Source organism: Rattus rattus, chromosome 3 (assembly GCF_011064425.1).
Source record: "Rattus rattus isolate New Zealand chromosome 3, Rrattus_CSIRO_v1, whole genome shotgun sequence".
Classification (NCBI taxonomy): Eukaryota; Metazoa; Chordata; class Mammalia; order Rodentia; family Muridae; genus Rattus; species Rattus rattus.
The window spans coordinates 204,192,349-204,210,786 of NC_046156.1; the positions used below are offsets into that span (position 1 = coordinate 204,192,349).

At 42.2% G+C, this 18,438-nt stretch overlaps 1 protein-coding gene across 1 annotated transcript in view; it reads left to right on the forward strand.

The window, feature by feature from the left end:
• Rasgrf2 (Ras protein specific guanine nucleotide releasing factor 2) overlaps positions 1-18,438 on the forward strand; it is a 213,167-nt gene that overhangs the window by 62,797 nt on the left and 131,932 nt on the right. The window contains exon 2 of the mRNA XM_032897050.1: positions 5,377-5,483. Within this exon, the coding sequence (XP_032752941.1) occupies positions 5,377-5,483 (107 nt within the window). The remainder of the gene's footprint in view (positions 1-5,376; positions 5,484-18,438) is intronic.

An 18,438-nucleotide genomic window follows, 5' to 3' on the forward strand; every position in this document is an offset into this window, starting at 1 on the left:
TCAGTGGGCTTATATTAGATCTAAGGTTAAATCCAATGCTGCTCCTGCTCGGAGGCCTTTCATCAGATTTCTCCCCTGAGTTTATGGCATTCCATCCTCTGCCTGTGACAGAGTTCAAGATCCAGGCACGGCTGTTCTTTGCAGGATGCAGGACTGTCCATGGGGAAGTGTAATGGGTTTTTTTCCCCAGGCATGATCCAGAGTCCTCAGTCCTCAATGGCATGCACAGAGAACCTGAGGAGTAATCGAGTCAATATTTTGTTTTTCTGTTTGGTAAAATTAGACTCAAGTCCATCTCCAATACTGGAGGTTAATAAGATCTTTGAACGGATGGTTTTAGTTTTTAAAAAAAGATGGCTGTCAATTGGATGAGATGTGCCATGGTGGGAGGTGGATGACAGAGCTGGTTTTTTCTCTCTTCTAGAGCAGCTTTGCCGGGCCCCAAGATAGGGTCCTGGCTATGTCCAGCACACTTCCTGACTGTTCTAATATCACACAGAGTTCTCCAGTCACATTTTCCTCCCAGACAGTCTGTGCTGGTGATTAGGATCATGGCCTCAGAGGGCCCAGTGTGAAGGAAAAGCTGCCCCATTACAGGCTGAAACTGAAAGCACACGGACAGGCACCTGCTGTGCCTCAGTCCCTGGTGGTTCTGTCTTATGCTTCTCTACCCACTACTGTGGCTTTCCTAAGTGGAGCCCACCATGGCTTCCTCTGGGTATAGCCAGGTGTTAAAGCATTGTCTTTAGGGATGGCCCCTTGGGTTCCACAGCAGTGGATGCCCATGCAGAAGCAGGAAATGCTTCTAAATCTCACAGTGAACCTGGATCCTGTGATCATCCTTTGGGGTCCTTGGCATCATGCAGGACTTGGACCTCTTTGTGCAACAGGCGCTGGTATGTCTGGTCTGATCTAGCTGGTTCCCAGGCAAGCTCAGTTAGCACACTAAGATGTGGCCAATTTCTAGGAGAAAGTGCTCATCAGCCTTTTTCTTTTCTTTTGTTGGGAGTGCGCTCTCCAAATGAGTGTTTTTCTTTCAACACCCTGACTTGCAGCTCCCAGGCTTTGAGAGTCTAAACTGGCCAGACATCAACTTGGAAAGAAAACACCAGAACTTGTGTTAGTCACCTGCTGGGAGCCCCCTCGCAAGTCTGAAGCCAGGAGAATGGTCTGCTCTCATTCCGAAGGAGATGTAGGGTGGACCTCAGCACACACAGTTTCCTGGGGAAAAAAATCTCAAATTGCCTAAAATCTGGTGGCTTCCCATGTCACCTCTCTATGACCTTAAGTGGGCAAGGGTCAAACAAATTTTTGATTGTCTCCCTTCTGGGTTGGACAGGTTGTTCTGTGCCGCTCCTGGTCATATGGGTCTGGTTTCTGCTTGCTGTTCTGAGGCAGCAGCTGAACCTAAGTTAAAGACATCACATCATAGCATTCAAGAATATTGGGAAGCCATTATTGCATAATTCCCACATTCCATTATGGACAGCATCTGTTGCTTGGAGCTTTAGTGGCACCATGGAAAGGGCTTTGGAAGCATGTAACCTCTCAGGTGAGTTAGCATTGGAGGTCTCTGCCCCTCCAAGCTCGTTTATCTATTTGGTTAAGCAGCCTTTCTCTCTCCCTCCCGGCCTTTCTCCCTTTCTTCCACCATCTGTCCCTTTTATCCTTCTGTCTCATCCCTTCTTTCTTTTGCTTAAACTGATGTCCTATCTCCTGGTCATTGAAGGAGATACAATATTTTCTTCTTAAGTTTTCCTGATGGTCTTATAAGGGCTTCAAACTTGTGTCTGCACAATGAGGGCATTCTTTCTGAATATTTATTTTCAATTTTAGTGCTCTCTCTCTCTCTCTCTCTCTCTCTCTCTCTCTCTCTCTCTCCCTCCCCCCCTCAATCCTTCCCTCCTCTCTTTGTGTGTATGTGTATAATTGCCTATGGAGATCAAAAGCATCAGATTCTCCTGGAACTGTAGTTTTGGACAGTTGCGAGCATTCATGGAAACCAAACTGAGGAGGAGTAGGCGGTCTTAACCACTAAAACTTTTCTCTAGCTTCTCCCTCACAGCGGTTGTTTGTCTTTTGCCAAATCTTGGCAAAGGCAATGCTCCGTGTTCTAGCTTGGGTTTCTACGTAGACCCATATTAGAGTGTCTGATGTATAGTTTGGAATTCATGACCCCAAGTATGTCCGTTACTCTCTCAATACCTCAACTGTGCAGGCAAATATCGTAGAAACGAGTAGCCAGTGATAAAGGGGAAGGAAAAGGATGGGTTCGAAAGACAGGAAACACCCACAGCAGCTGCCACAGTCAGCAGCATTGCCAGCGGGGTCGGTACAATCAGGAATCCAGGTCAGGGGGAGGCTCTGCAGCTAAGAGAATAGTTTGAAAGGCTACGTTTGCCTGAGGGCTTGAAGACCAGTTTTAAGGGCAGGTTGGGTTAGCTTTTTAGCCTTCAAAGGATCCCTAACAGCATCAGCTCCATCAGTGGCTGTCAGTAAATGACAGATCAAAAAGCAAACCGGCTTATTCGAGCTCGAAAACCTTGGGGAAAGATGTTGTGATTGGATGAGAGTAACTAGAAACTGGTAAATCCAAATCTCCGAATCTGTGTGTCTCCCTCCTTTGTTTTTGCTGCAATTTTGCTCATTAAAAAGAAAAAACAAAAACAAACAGAAATAGAAATCCTACCCGAACATTGGCCGTTTTACAATTCAATTGCTTTGAGTTTATTTACAAGCCTGTAAGACCATCAGCACTAACCCCAGACCATTTTCATCCAAAAGAAAACACTGTAATAGTAAGTAGGCAATATGGTGCATTTGTCAAAATCCAACACCTACAGCACAAAGAGCTCCCCTAATGTGAACTAGGCCGATAAGAACAACACGCAATGCTATGCACATCCCCACATGGACAAGATGGGAAGCTCTTCTGCCTTCTGATAACGTTTTCAGTCAACTCGAAGCTGCTGGAGAAAGAAAGCCCACTAGTCAAGTAAACAAGCAAACAGTAAAATCTCTCTGCACCCTGGCAGTTCCCGTCCCCTGCCCTGCCCCTCATCCTCGGCAGACGCTTGCTTGCTCTCCCTCTCACGTGGCTCCTTTTTAGAAGCATGGATGTAATCTTTGTTTGTTTGCTAGTTTTGTTTTGTTTTGGGTAGTTAACCTTAGGAAAGTATAGAACGTTCATACACTAGAAATCATGATCAAAACGTTCTTGTCTGCCTCTTCTACAAACGTCAGTGAAGTATGAAATGGCATAAAAACTAAAATGGTGTAGACAATCACAAAAACATCGATGGTTAAAAAGTGTACCGCAATACCTTCTGCTGTGCAAAACCAAAGTATTACATCTAGAAACTCCACCACCGGCAGAATAGCCAGGACCTGAAACTCTGTGGGACAGAACCTTGGGCAGCGTTTGAAGAATGGACTGAGATCAGAATCAGGCTCCAGGCTGGAACATCCCATCCCCGAGGGTGGGATGCCTTGGAGCGGTATTGTTGCTAATCTGCGGTAGCTGAGGCTGCAGAGTGACAGGGAGGAACTCTGGCTGAGGAGCTCACTGCCTACGCCAGCAGCATTGGCAGCATCAACACAGGAAGGAAAATCTGCCCTGATCACTGGGTTCTGGGTTAGGATTTTATTTTTAATTAAAAACAAAAGGAAAACTTTTTTTTTTAAATAGGCATTGATCATATTCTTTTCCTCTCCCAACTCCTCCCAGGACTCTCTACCTCTCTACCTACCCAACTTCATGTTCTCTGTTTCAACAAACAAACAAAACCCTAAGACGGAAATCAAAAAAGCCAATAAGACAAAACATGCCCAAAACAAAACAAAACAAAACAAAAAACACCCCATGGAGTTTGTTCATGTTGGCCAGCTACCTTGGGCACAAGGCCTGCCCTGGCGAGTGCTTGACATACACAGTGACATCTTATTAGAGAAAATGGATTGTGTCAGGAGTATCAGATGCAAAAGGCATTCTGGCTACGGGTGAGACTTTGGCTTCCCTCTTTCTTCTCAGTGCTGGGGCACCTTAACCTGTACGGCTTCCATGCATACTCCCATAGTCATCAACTCTGTTGTATCTGGAAGACACAATTGTCAAGGTTATTGGTTGCTCTCCACAACCTGATGGTAAGGCCCTGTTGCTGAAGAAATGTCTTAGTCAGGGTTTCTATGGCTGCAGTGAAACACTGTGACCAAAAAGTAAGTTGGGGAGGAAAGGGTCTGGAGTGGCAGGCAGGTTACAGATAGCCTGGCATGGGTGCTGGGAAGGGAATCAGACCTTCTTGCAAGAGCAATGAGAGATCTGAATCCCTGTGTTGGTTCTCTAGACCTCCAGAATGTAGCCCTTTGAGGCTGACTTCTTAGTGCTATGCGGTACTTTTGAGAAGCATTCAAGTTGTTGACTTTATCAAGAATTGTTCCTTTTTAACTGATGAGTAGTGTTCCCTTGGGAAGGTGCACCAGAATTTGTCTATTTACTCACTCATGAGAGGATATTTGCACTGTTTCCAGCTTGGGGTGATTATAAATAAAGTTCAAATGGAACAAATAATTTTAATCCTGATAAAACCATTTCTTTCTTTTCTCTTTCTTCTTTCTTTCCTTTTTCTTTCTTTTTTCTTTCTTTTTTCTTTCTTTCTTTCTTCTTTCCTTAATTCCTTCCTTCCTTCCTTCTTTCTTTCTTTCTTTCTTTCTTTCTTTCTTTCTTTCTTTCTTTCTTTCTTTTTGTTCTTCTATCCAACAAGAAATTAGATTACACTAATCAGAAAGAGATTCTGATTGTGTCTTACCACCAGGATGGCAATTCCCTTTCTTGCCCATGATAAATGTATTTGTCTGTGACATGGGGTATAAGCTGATGCCGCTTGCTATGGCTGCAGAAGAGGCAAAAGCAGCAGTTAGATGCAGTTATAATCATAGCATTTTCCAGAATGGAGTCTGGATATAGCACAGGTTAGGTAATAGAATCAGCTGGCTCAATGGAGTAGATTTCTGGTCCCTACTGCTTTAACACACGCTCTGCAACGAAAACTTCTGGAACCGTCTTCATGTTGGTTTTAACTTTTTATTCTTCATTGGCAAATTGGTGCAATGTTCTTTTTGTTCTTAAATAAAAATATGCAGTGCAGTAGGGCTGTGGGCTGCGTGCTACTGAGGGGGTGTTAAAACGCTTGTTGTCACAGCCAGGGTGCAAAGACATTTCTGGCTGGACCAGGCATGCTATTACATTTTGAAATACGACTTACATCATGCTGGTAGATTTTGCAAGTTTATACCTCTCGTGGGCAAATACTGGGTTATTATGTTTCTGCTTTTGAAAAGTAAAAGCTATAACCCTTTTGTGCTTCTTTTTCTTTGCAGTATTACTTCACTGTCCTTTTTGGTCACGAAGGTCAGAAACCACTGGAGCTGCGCTGTGAGGAGGAGCAAGCAGGGAAAGAGTGGATGGAGGCCATTCACCAAGCCAGGTACGGGTCAGGTCCAGCTTTGGATGGGGTTCATCATGGCTGCCACTCCTGGAGGATCTAGTCACCGTGGTCTCACCTTGGTACTTCCTAGTATCACGTGTGAAGTGGTTGTTTGTACTTAACCATGGCTCTGTTACAGTTAAAGACAAAGTACCAGACATAAACAATAACAGTTGCTGGCAGTAGACATGGATTTCTTCCTACATCCTAAGCACTAAGTGCTTTTCAATTAGGAAACGTATTAAATGTGTGACCACCTCTCCCAGAAGTGGACTTGGACCCTCCAAGAGAGAGTTTACGCTTCCTGTTCTGCACATAGGGAAGGAGAGGCCTGGAAGGTTAGTTCACATGGATAAGGTCACACAGCGAGGAGTGACAGAGCTGGTTATGGACCCAGTGGCTCCCCCCTTTGTAACTCCTGGCCCTCACCCCTACCTGTGCAGTTGCATTGTTGAAAACGGTAGTTAACAAACCATTTTCTTATTTTCTTCTAAGTAATACCAGGACTGTAAACACCCCTCCATGTCTATTAGATAGGAGTGAGAAATCTGATGGTGGAGAGGGTGAGGCAGACACACTTTTGATCACTTGATTCAAGCCCGGTTCCTTTGTCTGTGTGTGCTTGCTGCTTTTTGTACGTCTTCTCCCCAGCTGGGGATGCTGTCTAGTTACAGTTTCTACTGCTTTGTTTAAAAACTCTGACCAAAATGACCCAGGGAGGAAAGGGTTATTTATTTTATCTTATAGCTCAAATCTGTCATCAAGGAAAGTCAGGGAAGTAACTCGAGGGAGGAACCTGGTGGCAGGGGGCAGGAACCTGGAGGCAGGAACCTGGAGGCAGGAACCTGGAGGCAGGAACCTGGTGGCAGGAACCTGGAGGCAGGAACCTGGAGGCAGGAACCTGGTGGCAGGAACCTGGTGGCAGGAGCTGATGCAGAGACCATGGGGGACATTGCTGACCAGCTTGCCTACCATGGCTTGTTCAGCCTGCTCTCTTATCACTCTGAAGACCACTAATACTGAAGTGATACTGCCTACAGTGACTTGGACCCTCTAACATCGCCCATCAATCAAGAAAACGTACTACGCACTTGCCTATGGGTCAAACTTTTCCTCAGTTGAGCTCCCCTCTTCCCAGATGACTCTAGCTTGTGACAAGTTCACAGGAAACTGTTCTGCACAGGTGTTTTCATTTCACCTTCATGCTCAGGTCCTCATCTCATCGTTCTGATATTTCAAAGCAAAACTCAGTCATGGAGCATCTTCTACTAGTGCATCCGACAAGCCTCCCCCTTCCCCACACACCTGTTGCCTCTCTCCCACTTCCCCTAAGCCACTGGGACCGGTGGGTCATTCCTCAATATTCGTACTCGAAACTCTGCCACACCTCATTGTGTATGCACTGCATACAGATACTTAGCAACTCAAGTTATTTTCTGTGTGGTTTCTGCTACCCGAGCAGGTACTTATGTGGACCTTGAGCCACAAGAGGAGGATTGGGGGCTGCATTCATTGTTAAATGAAATGCATTAGCTAATTTTTTTAACAGGTGATCAGGAACCTCCAGGTTGGTTTAATAGAAACAAAACAAAGAATCAGTCCTCAATAATTTCTTGCTTCCCTTTCTTTCTGGAAACTTCCTGGCCTCCCTACTTTATAAGGACCACTTTGCGAAGCTAAGTGCTTTGCACACTTACCTTTTATATTATTTGCAGTAACTTAGTCAGGTACCATCAGCCCAACTTGACAAATGAGAAAACAGGAAGTCAAACTGATTGGGTGAGATCTAACACTAGGTCGTTAAGCTGCAGCACCACATGGGTCTGTCAGACTTCACAACCTTTAATCTGGGATCCAAATTGTTCTTCTCTTCCTTATCTTCTTTCTTTGCTTAGTTCCCTGCACCCCTTCAAAGATGAAAATAGAGTAATGTTAGGGTTGAAAGGAAAAGGTAATTACAAAATACTTCAGTTCTTTTCATTTCTCATCTTCTAAGCAGTTCTCTGAGATGCAGATGGTAACAAATGCTAGTCCTCAGGGACAGGTCTATAATGTGTGTGGGGGCAGTCACACTGCTCATTGTCCTGTGATATAGGGGGTACACTGCTCATTGCTCTGTGATATGGGGGGTACACTGCTCATTGCTCTGTGATATAGGGGGGGGACACTGCTCATTGCTCTGTGATATGGGGGGTACACTGCTCATTGCTGCAGTGCTTGCTGTCTGAGTTCCATAGTTGGGCTAATGCAGAATGACTTGCTAGAGAAAGAAGGTCAGGTCTTCAAAGGCGAAAGATGCATCAAGCTGGCAAGGTAGAGCCCTGGGGCCGTTTGCACTCAGAGTCTTGGTGGCTACGTCTATTCCTTTCTACCTGAGCATTAAAGTGAAGTATGTAACTTGAAACATGTGTATTTGACCTTATTTTCCATTCCAGAAGAGCAGGGACCACTGAATACCACAAATGGCTTTACCAAGCGAAGATTTTGGCAAATGTAGTGCAGTGGGAATTTCGTTAAAGAGGGATGGATTTCAGAAGAGGAAGTTTTGTTTGTTTTGTAACACTGTGGTAAGATTTTGTTATAGGTGTGGATGTGGTCAGTAACTGGTTGTGACTGAGATGTGATGAAATCTAAGGCATGTATGATTCTATTCGGAGGCACACTTGAGAAACCACTTAAATATTTTACATGGCAGAATGGAAATATCTTTTTCTCTTTGAGATTTCAAGATCTGCTTAATAGCTGATCTCTTTTCCCCTTGGTGCTTTGATCCTTCTGTTATTCTTGCTTTGCTTTGATTTAGTCCCAGAGACTAAGATCTTTGATGCCTCTTTTGAATCTGACTGCTTTATACTTGGGATCTTATATTTGCCTATTTGAACTGAAGTGATTCTGAAATATTTATTTTCTAAATCAAGGAGTAATAACCCAGAGTCTCCAAAAAATGCCCTTTTTATTTGTACAAACAACGCCAGAAATCTAATGAGGTGGCTACAGAGAGAGACTCATTAGCCATTTTGTTCCTTGACATTGCGCATGAAACTCAAGTAACGAGTTGGGGTTGGTTGGTTAAACATTTCACTTTTAGTGGGCAATCTAGTGACATTAATTTGGCATTGCTGACTTTCAATGGAAAACTTTAAAGCCGACAATAGTTAAAGCTTTATTGATTTCTCTTTCCAAAACTTGGAGCTTTTGACTAATCAGTAACTGTTTTAGCAGAAGGCTTGTTCTTTTCTGAGTTGTAAATCCTCCTGTAGATACCACACAAGACTACTGCTTCTATCTCCTCTGTCCTAGAATGGCTTCTCCATGCAGCCTGGAGGTGCTGTCTGTGTGCATCCTGAAGACACACCATTGTGCCGGCTCTTATGTCAGAGTTGCCACCGTTTGCTGTGAGAGGACGTTTGGATCATTTTTTGGGATGTCCAATTACTTCTTCCTTCCTCTGTGTCTGATCCAGAAAATAATACCACTGGGATTAGTGTTTTCATCTTGAAGCTTTGACTTGGTCCAGGAATGCTGATGCAAAGTTTTGCACATAGTTGCTCATCATGAGAATCCTAGAACACTTAGTACTTCATTCCATATACGTTATGATACGAGTATGTGGGAAGCTGCTACCAAAACTCAGCCTTTTTGTTTGTATAAGTTGAAGTCAGATCATTCTAATAACACTCAAGGTTATGGTTATTTTATAACTGATTTGCCATTTGAGGATGGAACTCCAGCAGCATCAATAACTGGTGTTCTTTACTTTCTTGGCCACATGTGTCAGACTAGATCGAAGTGACTGAGTATGTGAGACTATTTGGAAACACTGATCTAATCAGTTGTGGACCTTGTAGGCTGCTGGGCTCACGTGACGTTCTTTTAGTGTTTTACTGCTGGGACAAGAGCCTGCAGAGTCGGGAGTAAGATGTTCTTGGTCTGGAAGAGGACACAGGGTACTCTTTTGAGCTCCAGCCTGGTTTCAGCACAGTGTCCACAGGATGTGGACTGTGGCAATCAGGAACTGAGGGATAAGTTCAGAGGTGTGTGGGCAGGCACCTACCAGTGGACTTTATGGTCATTTGAATGTCAACAGTACTAGGCCAAGATGGCATCTAATGCATCTTTTGCCCTCTATCTTAGACAATGTCACCTATTAGAAGATGTAATGAATTAGTGTGAGTTTGAGGATCGAATGCTGATTTGTGGCCATGAGGGGACTGGAAAGGTGAGCTGGCTCATGAGGAAGATGAATGAGGAGGTCACAGGATGCTCACAGGATTGCCTTGTGGCAGGCAAGTCATGAGAGAATGAGTAGCTAGGGACAAAATCAGTAAGGTCTGTCCCAAGATGAGATCTAGGTTTGGGTTGAGATCAGGAGACTGTCACACTTGGAAATGTTGAGACTACTGTGTTTGCTCTAGCACCGATGTGGCTTGTGTGTTTAAGTTATTTTATTCAATTAACTTCTTGGTATAAAACACTTAAAATATACTTTTTATTAATTAACTTATTTACTTTACATCCCAACTGCAGCTTTCCTTCCCAGTCCTTCCCCCATCTACTTCCACTCTGTCTTCCTGTGTCTTCACAGTTCTCTATAAATATCAACCTGTCCTGCCACATCGAGTTGCAGTAAGACTAGGTGTATCCTCTTCCTACTGAGGCTAGATGAGGCTCCATAGGAGGAAAGAGTTCCAAAGGCAGGCAACGAAGTCAGAGCCATTAGGTCAGTCCCATGCAGACTCACTGGTTGAAGGTTCCGTCTTGGCTAGTTGATTCCATAGGTTTGTTGATTCCATAGGTTTGTTGATTCCATAGGTTTTTACTGTGGGGTCCTTGACCCCTCTGACTCCTCCCATCCTTCCTCTCCCTTTTCCCCTGGATTCCCTAAGCCCTGCCTGATGTTTGGTGTGGGTCTCTGCATCTGTTTCCATCTGTTGCTGGGTGAGACCTCACTGATGATGATTTTACTAGTCTCCTGTCCACAAGCACAGCAGAATACCATTACCAGTGTCAAAGGTGGACTTCCTCTCAGGACATGGGTCTCAAGCTGGATCATTCATTAGTTGGCCATTCCTACACATCTTATAGGCAGGACAAATTGTAGGTCGGAGGTTTTGTGGCTAGGTTGATGTCCCAGTCCCTCCATTGGTTACAGAAGTGGTTACAGAAGTGGTTACAGAAGGTGGGCCGGCTTCATATCCCCCATTGCGAGTAGTCTTGGTTAAGATCACTCTCATAAATTCCTGGGAGTTCCCACTGTCCTAGGTTTCTAGTTCTTCCCAGGGATACACACCCATTCCTGTTATGTCTTCCAGGGCTCTCTCTCTCTCTCTATCCTCCCCTCCCCTTATCTCTCCTATGCCCTTTGCCTTACAGAAGCTTTTCAATTTCATGAGATCCCACGGATTAATTATTGATCTTAGTGCCCGCAGTGTTGAGGTTCTGTTCAGATGTGGTCTCCTATACCAATGCATTGAAGGCTATTCGCTATCTCCTCCTCTATTAGATTTAGTGTATCTGGTTTTATGTTGAAGTCTTTGATACACTTGGCTTGAGTTTTGTGCAGGATGATAAATACAGATCTATTTGCATTCTTCTACATGCAGACATCCAGTTAGACCAGTACCATTTGTTAAAAATGCTTTTTTTTTTTTTTATCGTTGTATACTTTTGGCTTCCTTGTCAAAAATCAAATATCCATAGGTATATGGATTTACTTCTCTATCTTTGATTTAATTCCATTGATCACCCTGTCTGCTATATGTCAACATTGTATGGTTTTATTACTATTTCTCTGTAGTACAGCTTGAAATCAGGGATGGCAGTACCTCCAGAATATCTTTTATTATACAGGGTAGTTTTAGCTATCCTGGGTTTTTTATGTTTCCATATGGAACTGAGTATTATTTTTTCAAGGTCTATAAAGAATTGTGTTGGAATTTTGATGGAAATTGTATTGGATCTGTAGATTGCTTTTAGTAAGATGGCCATTTTCACTATGTTAATCCTAATGATCCATGAGCACGGGAGATCTTTCCACCTTCTGATATCAATATCTTCCTCATTTTCTTTCTTCAAATACTTGAAGTTTTTGTCATGTGGTCTTTTTCTCGCTTGGCTAGATTTACACCAAGATATTTTATATTATTTATGGCTATTGTGAAGGTTGTCCCTTAATCTTTCTCAGTCCATTTAGCATTTGTATATAGGAGGCCTACTGATTTTTTGAGTTAATTTTGTATACAGCCACTTTGCTGAAGTATAATTTTTTGGGCATCACTCACGGATACTATCAGATCATCTGCAGATAGCAATACTTTTAATTCTCCCTTTCCAATTTGTATCCCCTTGATCTCCTTTAGTTGTCTTAGAGCTCTTGCTAAAGTTTTAAGTACTATATTGAATATCTATGGAGAGTGGAAGCCTTGTATTGTCCCTGATTTTAGTAGAATTTCTTTAATTTTCTCTCCATTAAATTTGATGTTGGCTATTTGCTTGCTGTGTATTGCCTTTATTATGTTTAGGTATGCACCTTGTATCTCTGATCTCTCTAAGACTTTTATTATGAAGGGGTGTTGGATTTTTGTCAGAGGCTTTTTCAGCATCTAATGAGATGATTATGTGGTTTTTTTTCTTTCTGTTTGTTTATCTGGATGGATTACAATGACAGATTAAAAAATATTTAAGAGAGGAAAGGTTTGTACCATGTACCATCGTTTTCTGTATTGCTTGAATGAGTGAGAACATGTTTTATGGGGCGGGGACAAAAAAAGAGAACATGTATTATTTTAACTGATATGTATTCCTTCTTGATCAAATGCTTCGAGTTCTAGGGTACTGTGTCAACGCAAGGCTCTTCCCAAGCTGAAAATTTCAAACTTCATGCCACCCCCATCCCTTATGACTTAGGTTTAAAGGAAAGCAGTCAAACAGGGAATTTTGAAGTGCTGGGAGGGCCTTTCCAATGTGAGCAACACAAACTTTTCTTTCAGAATGGAATCTCAGTGACCTGCACCATCTTCCTTGACTCCTGCCCAGTTCTATCAGGAAGGACCGACTGACCATTCAGTTGTCTGAGCCTCTGTTGCAACCTTTTGTTTCTCTCAAGGCCACCAAGGCACCATTACATCAACTGCTTATGTCTGTTCCTCTCTGTCAGCCTGAATGTCCTCAAAGCAAACTATGCTCTGCTTCTCTCTTGTTCCCAGTTCCTGCCATCGTGCCCAATTGCCTTTCAGAAACGTGTGTGCCAGTGTAATCTATCTCACCGAGGCAGGAGAGAGCTGGGATCATTTTGTAAAATTCTTATTATACTGATGAATAAAAATGGTATCTGAGTGGAATGAGCATTTCCTGGGACATCTGTGAGGCTGGCTTTTTTTTTTTTTTTTTTTTTTTTTTTTTTTTTTACTAGCATCGATCTTTATCTGGATTTCTATTTTCTTTCCTTTTCTCACTTTTTTCTATTAATGTTTTCCATGTTTTATCTGATTTTATGAGTTTTTGTGCGATGAATTTGTTATCTGCCTGTTATAGTCATTGTTAATCACCTGAATCATTTAAAAATTTTTTATTAGATATAGTTCTTTTCTTACATTTCAAACATTATTCCCCTTCCCAGTTGGTTTCCCGTCCATAAGCCCCAATTACCTCACCTACCCCTCCCCCATACGGGTATTCCCCTTATAAATCCCTGCACCATTTTTGTCTAATACTTATGTCTATGGACTTTTTTTTTTTACAAAGGTTTTGAATTGTGATCCAATCATAATTTATTACCTCAGAGGGAAGTGATTTTAGAACATTAATTTTTTATTTAATTGGCTTATATAAATGCCAATTAAACACTTTACAAAAATCTTCCATCCAAAGTTATACAATTAAGAATATTTACACAGTCTTGACACTAATTCCAGAACAGTTTGAACATATAAAAATAAACAGTTAGTAGTCCTTTTGCCTCATGCCTTACCCCCATCCAGTCAGTAATCTACTTTGTTAATGAATTTTTCATCTAGACATTTCCTGTAAAAATGGCCACACATGCCTGGCTTCTGGTGTCTTTCCTTTCAATGATCCTTTAAGACCCACCGTGTTGTACTAGGACAATGGTTCTTTTGGCATTTCAGTCTTTTATTCGTCTGACTGTCCATTCTGTGAATGTGTTACACATTGTTTATGTGGTCACCAGGTAATACATAGATGGGTTGACTTTTTCTTTTCCCCATTATGAATGCTGCTATGAATATGTGTATCCAAGATCCCTTCTTTTGATCATGCACCTACAAGAACTCAATGCCAAATGACCACTTTGACCAACATTTTGAGGCACTACCTAGGAGCTGTGCTGTTTCTCACCAGAAATAGATGAGGGTTTCAAGTTTTCCAAATTCTCACAAACACTCGTTTCTGTCATTTTGTTTTTTAAAGAGTTCTCCTAATAGAAGCTAATCACAGTCCACTCACTTTTAGAGGTATGCCCTAAAACTTCTTCATCTCCACATAATTAATTTAACTGTCCTTCTGTTGTGTTTATCTTGCATCACCACTTTGTCAGATTTTATGTTGGCTTGTGTGTTAGAGAGGATTATGACGAAACCTTCACTCAGCCCACAGTGAGATATTTAACTAATGAACTGTGACTGTGGATTGGTGAGGAACATTGTTAGAAGAGGAGGGTTGTCTTTACAATTGTTCTTGTTATTTACTTAACATTTGGGTTGTCAATGACTGGAAAGAGGATAGCTGGGGAGCAAGGAACCTGTGAGAGAGATTGGTGGGGTAATAGTGCCATAACCCTATGCGAAGGTGATACCTAAGAAGTACTGATGCTGGTGGAGTGGAAATACTGATGTGAGAGAACTTGAGAACCAGAGAATATAGAAGGCAGTCCATTGATAACTGATGGACCATAAGGAAAACTAGGCATCTGATAGAGTACTTTGGATAGAGTACATTGTATCAAATTCTAGACAGTTGTTACAAAGAGAAAAGGTGTGCATTTTGTCTCAGAGGTTCTATCTCATGATCAATTGCCCCTGCTCCTTGGGGCCTATGGTGAGGAAGCATGCTGCTGCAGGGGTTTATGATGGGGCAAACTGTTTTGCCTCGTGGACATGAGGTAAAAATGAGTGCTAAGAAGATTAGTGTCCCACAATCCCCTTCAAAAGTCTGTTTCTAATTATCTGCTTAGTGTTTCCACCATCTCGCAATAGCACCACTCTGGGGACCAGGCTTCCATACGCAAGCCTGTAGGGAACACTCAAGATCTAGACTGTCGCCTTGCTGCAGCCACCAGTGTTAAAAGGTTGTTTAGTCAGATATAGTACCATTGGCTTCTGAGCCTGCATTCTTCCAGCTCCCAAAGACATCAAGAGTCTTGCAATGGGGAGTGCTGGTTCTCAATGGTCTTCCCTACAAAGTCTCTTTGTAACAACTGTCTAGAATTTGATACAAAGTCCCTACAAAGTCCCCTGGAGCTTGGAGTTGGAAATTTTCCTTAGAGACCTTTACCAAAAGCTTTCATCTTGGGTTTTACTACCGTTCACGTCATACATGTGTCTTGAACTAAAATGAGCAGGATGAGGGTCTGGTAACCTCTAACTAAGCACACACATCTTGCCCACTATAAAAACAACACAACACTATAATTCCACACCGCATCTTTTCTCTGGGCTTCTCGGGATTTTATTTGAATGTCCCCTCCCCTCCTGTGTGGAGTAGTGGTGGTTTGGTTTGGATTATAAATATTGCACACCAATATTTTGTGCCCATGTGTGTCCTAGGCATACCATATGTTGGCATTCCACAGATGGGCTCTTAGTTTTGCTTTCATTATGTTGACTTACACAGCTTCTTTGCTTCCCTTGGCATAGTGAACCTGCCTTCTCTTCCTTTCCCTCCCCCTCTTTCTTCTTGTTCCTGTGGGTAGGGAACGACTTGAATAGAAATAATACACTTTTAGAAGTTTGCGCAGTATCTGGGAAATGGAAATTTTAATCAGGTAAAGTATGCGCTGGAAACACATTAGAAGAGAAACACTAAGAGACGCTCAGGAAAAAAATGTTAAAAGTCAGGCAGACAAAGTTGATCTGGCTGAGAATGGACATTCATTTCCTAGTGGGAGTCGTGCAGAAGGTTCGTGAGGTACAGTTGAAGGGCCACCCCAGGAGGAGTGGAACAGAACCGTAGGAGCCAGCGGCATGAGTCACATGATTTTTAGAATTACTGCATAAGATACGTAAAGCCCTGCAAAAGGTACCACGTTGGCCAATGTTTTCATGTAATGTTAGCTCCTTTGAATCTGAGCTCGGTCTCACACTAGAGGCTTGGCTAGTGTTGACCATTTTCCATGGGTTATTGCAGTGTAACCTTAGCTGTTCTCACCTCTCTCAGCAGGAGCCACTCCCAACCTGTGTCTTTCCTCCATCACAGCAGCCAAAATGATCTTGTTAAGAAGACAAATATTGATCTGCTTTAATACCCAAGCTCAAATATCATATGAGAAGGAAAGCCTGAGACCCTACATTAGTCTTTATGTTTGACCCTCCCATTCCCTCTCCCAGACCTTCTGGGCCTGTCTCCTGGAGATCCGTAACCTCATTATCTCCTAAGCCAGGCCTGGCCTGCACCACCCCATCACCAAGCTTTTGCACTTGGTTGTCCCTTCACCTGATGGCCTTGCCATCAGCCAGAACTCTGTCCTTTAGGTCATTCTACTGGGACTAGCAAGCACCCTGATGAGAACGTGCTGTGCCTGGCTTGGAACTGTAATCCTTCTGTTTTTGTTTCTGAGTCACCTTCCACCCATTTTCTTCTTCAGTACTGATTGCGAGGTTTTCTTATTGATTGTATCTTTTCTTTTTAACTGCTGCCCAAGCTCCATGAGGACACAGATTCCCCACCCCCTTACATTTTGTTTGTTCCTGTGTCCAGTGCTTCAATATGTTTCTCACTGGTAGGTTTTAGTCATAGATCACTTTGGACTCATAGAAACATGCAAAGCAACATTGTATTACTCTATACATTAGTGTTATTCCATTCATTATTATATTACTCATACCTAGTGCGTGGAGTAAATAACTAACAGAATTTTATGTATCCTTACCCTCAGTTAGTATTGTAGAGGTGTTAGAAGTATAGACAAGCATACACATAGTAACTCAAGAAGCGAGGAAACACCACTCACAATGTCTCCAGCCTGGGACCACAACTCTTTGTTCTTTGATCTATGACCTTACTTGGTGTGCTTGTTTTTCTCTCTTCCTCCTCTCTCTCAACTTTAGATAGCTCCACGTATGTATCTACGTACATTTCCAATAATTTGCTTCCTCTACGTATGAACACACACATCCATACCTAGATATATGCTGTGTGTGTGCTGTTTGTCTTGATTTCTTTTTTCCTTTTCTAACATGGTAGGCCTTTGATATAGTCATAGATTTATAACTATCTTTTGGCAACATTGGGGATAGAACAGGATATCACGTGTATGAGTGCTCTGCCACAATCATGGTCATCTTTATAGCTATCTTTTAAAATCACGTTTAAAATCATATCTTGCAGTAGTTCCTGTTATAATATACTTGTTTAACTACTTATGTCATATCATATATCATATATTATATCTACAAATGGGTTTAGAAGGTTGTCTCGATTCTTTTGTTTTAATGAATGAACACCTTATTTCTTTGTACTTCTTCATGAAAATCTGATCTTCTTCAAAACACCAATCCACAAATGATACACTCCTTCACATAAGCTTTGGTGTGTTTGTGATATGTCTTCTATAATGGCTTACTCTGGAGTACTGTGTAGTATTACTCAATCCACTCTGCTTTTGCTCATACTAAATGTTAGCGTTTTTCTAAAGAGCTTCACCATCTTTGTGATGAAATAGTGTATCTGTTCATGTGCTTATTGACTTATTATGTCATATGGTAAAGTGCTTTTGCATTTTACCAACTATTACGCACTTGTTATAAATATGAGACATTTGACTCTTGTACTACCCCTTGTGTTTCTTTTGCTCCCTCCATAGCTGTTACTTATATGTTTTGTAGCTCTTATGTTAGTTGGCTTTGTCCTAAAGTATAATTAATCTCTGCTGATTTATCAACTCAACAGTTTGCATTGATCTCCACAAGGAAGGCCAGCTGGATAAAGACACTCGAAGTCGTTTCTTTGTGTTTTCTCTCTTGTGATGCAGAACTCTTGTTCTTATTTATTATCAACTTATAAAGTTTTACACATTTATTTTCTGCCCTCTAACTTTTATCAGGCCTTTGAATTTTGCCAGAGGTGAATCCTGGGAATTAGAAACCAGTGGGGAGATTTGCTGACACAGTTAGACAGAGGAGTAAGATCTGCAGTGAGCGGGAGACATGCGTGGCCCTGACTTGACTCATGCTGCCTTAGGAGTTGAAACAGCACACTGCATACCTATTACTGTGTCCCTCTAACTCACTTTGTTTTTTGGTAAGAAAAAGCAATAAGGAGTATTTGCACAGCAGACACAGCAGTATTATGTAGCAGAATATTAAAGTTGGCGTTCGGTCCCACAGCACATGAGCGGTCCCACAGAATTGAACATTGGCTCCTGGAGTCTCACTTCCTGCAGACAGACAGCCTGTTAGATTACTCTTGTTCTCTGACAACCCTGCTTCCTCCTCATCTGTCTCTGATTTATGGGTTAGCACATACACTGACCTGTAGGATTTTAGCAATTAGGCTTTGTTTCCAAATCCTCTTCTATCTGACTGCTTCATTTCCATGGTAGCCTCTGTTTGCTTCGAGACTCTTAATATCCTGCCTATCCGTGAAGACATTGAGTCTCAGCGGCCAGAATGACCCTTGCTTCCTGTGGCAGCTTTTCTGTTGGTTCATTTGAGGCTGTATTTGCTATCTGTGGCTGCTAAATGGTTTACTTCACAATGATTGCCACAATAAGGAACTCATT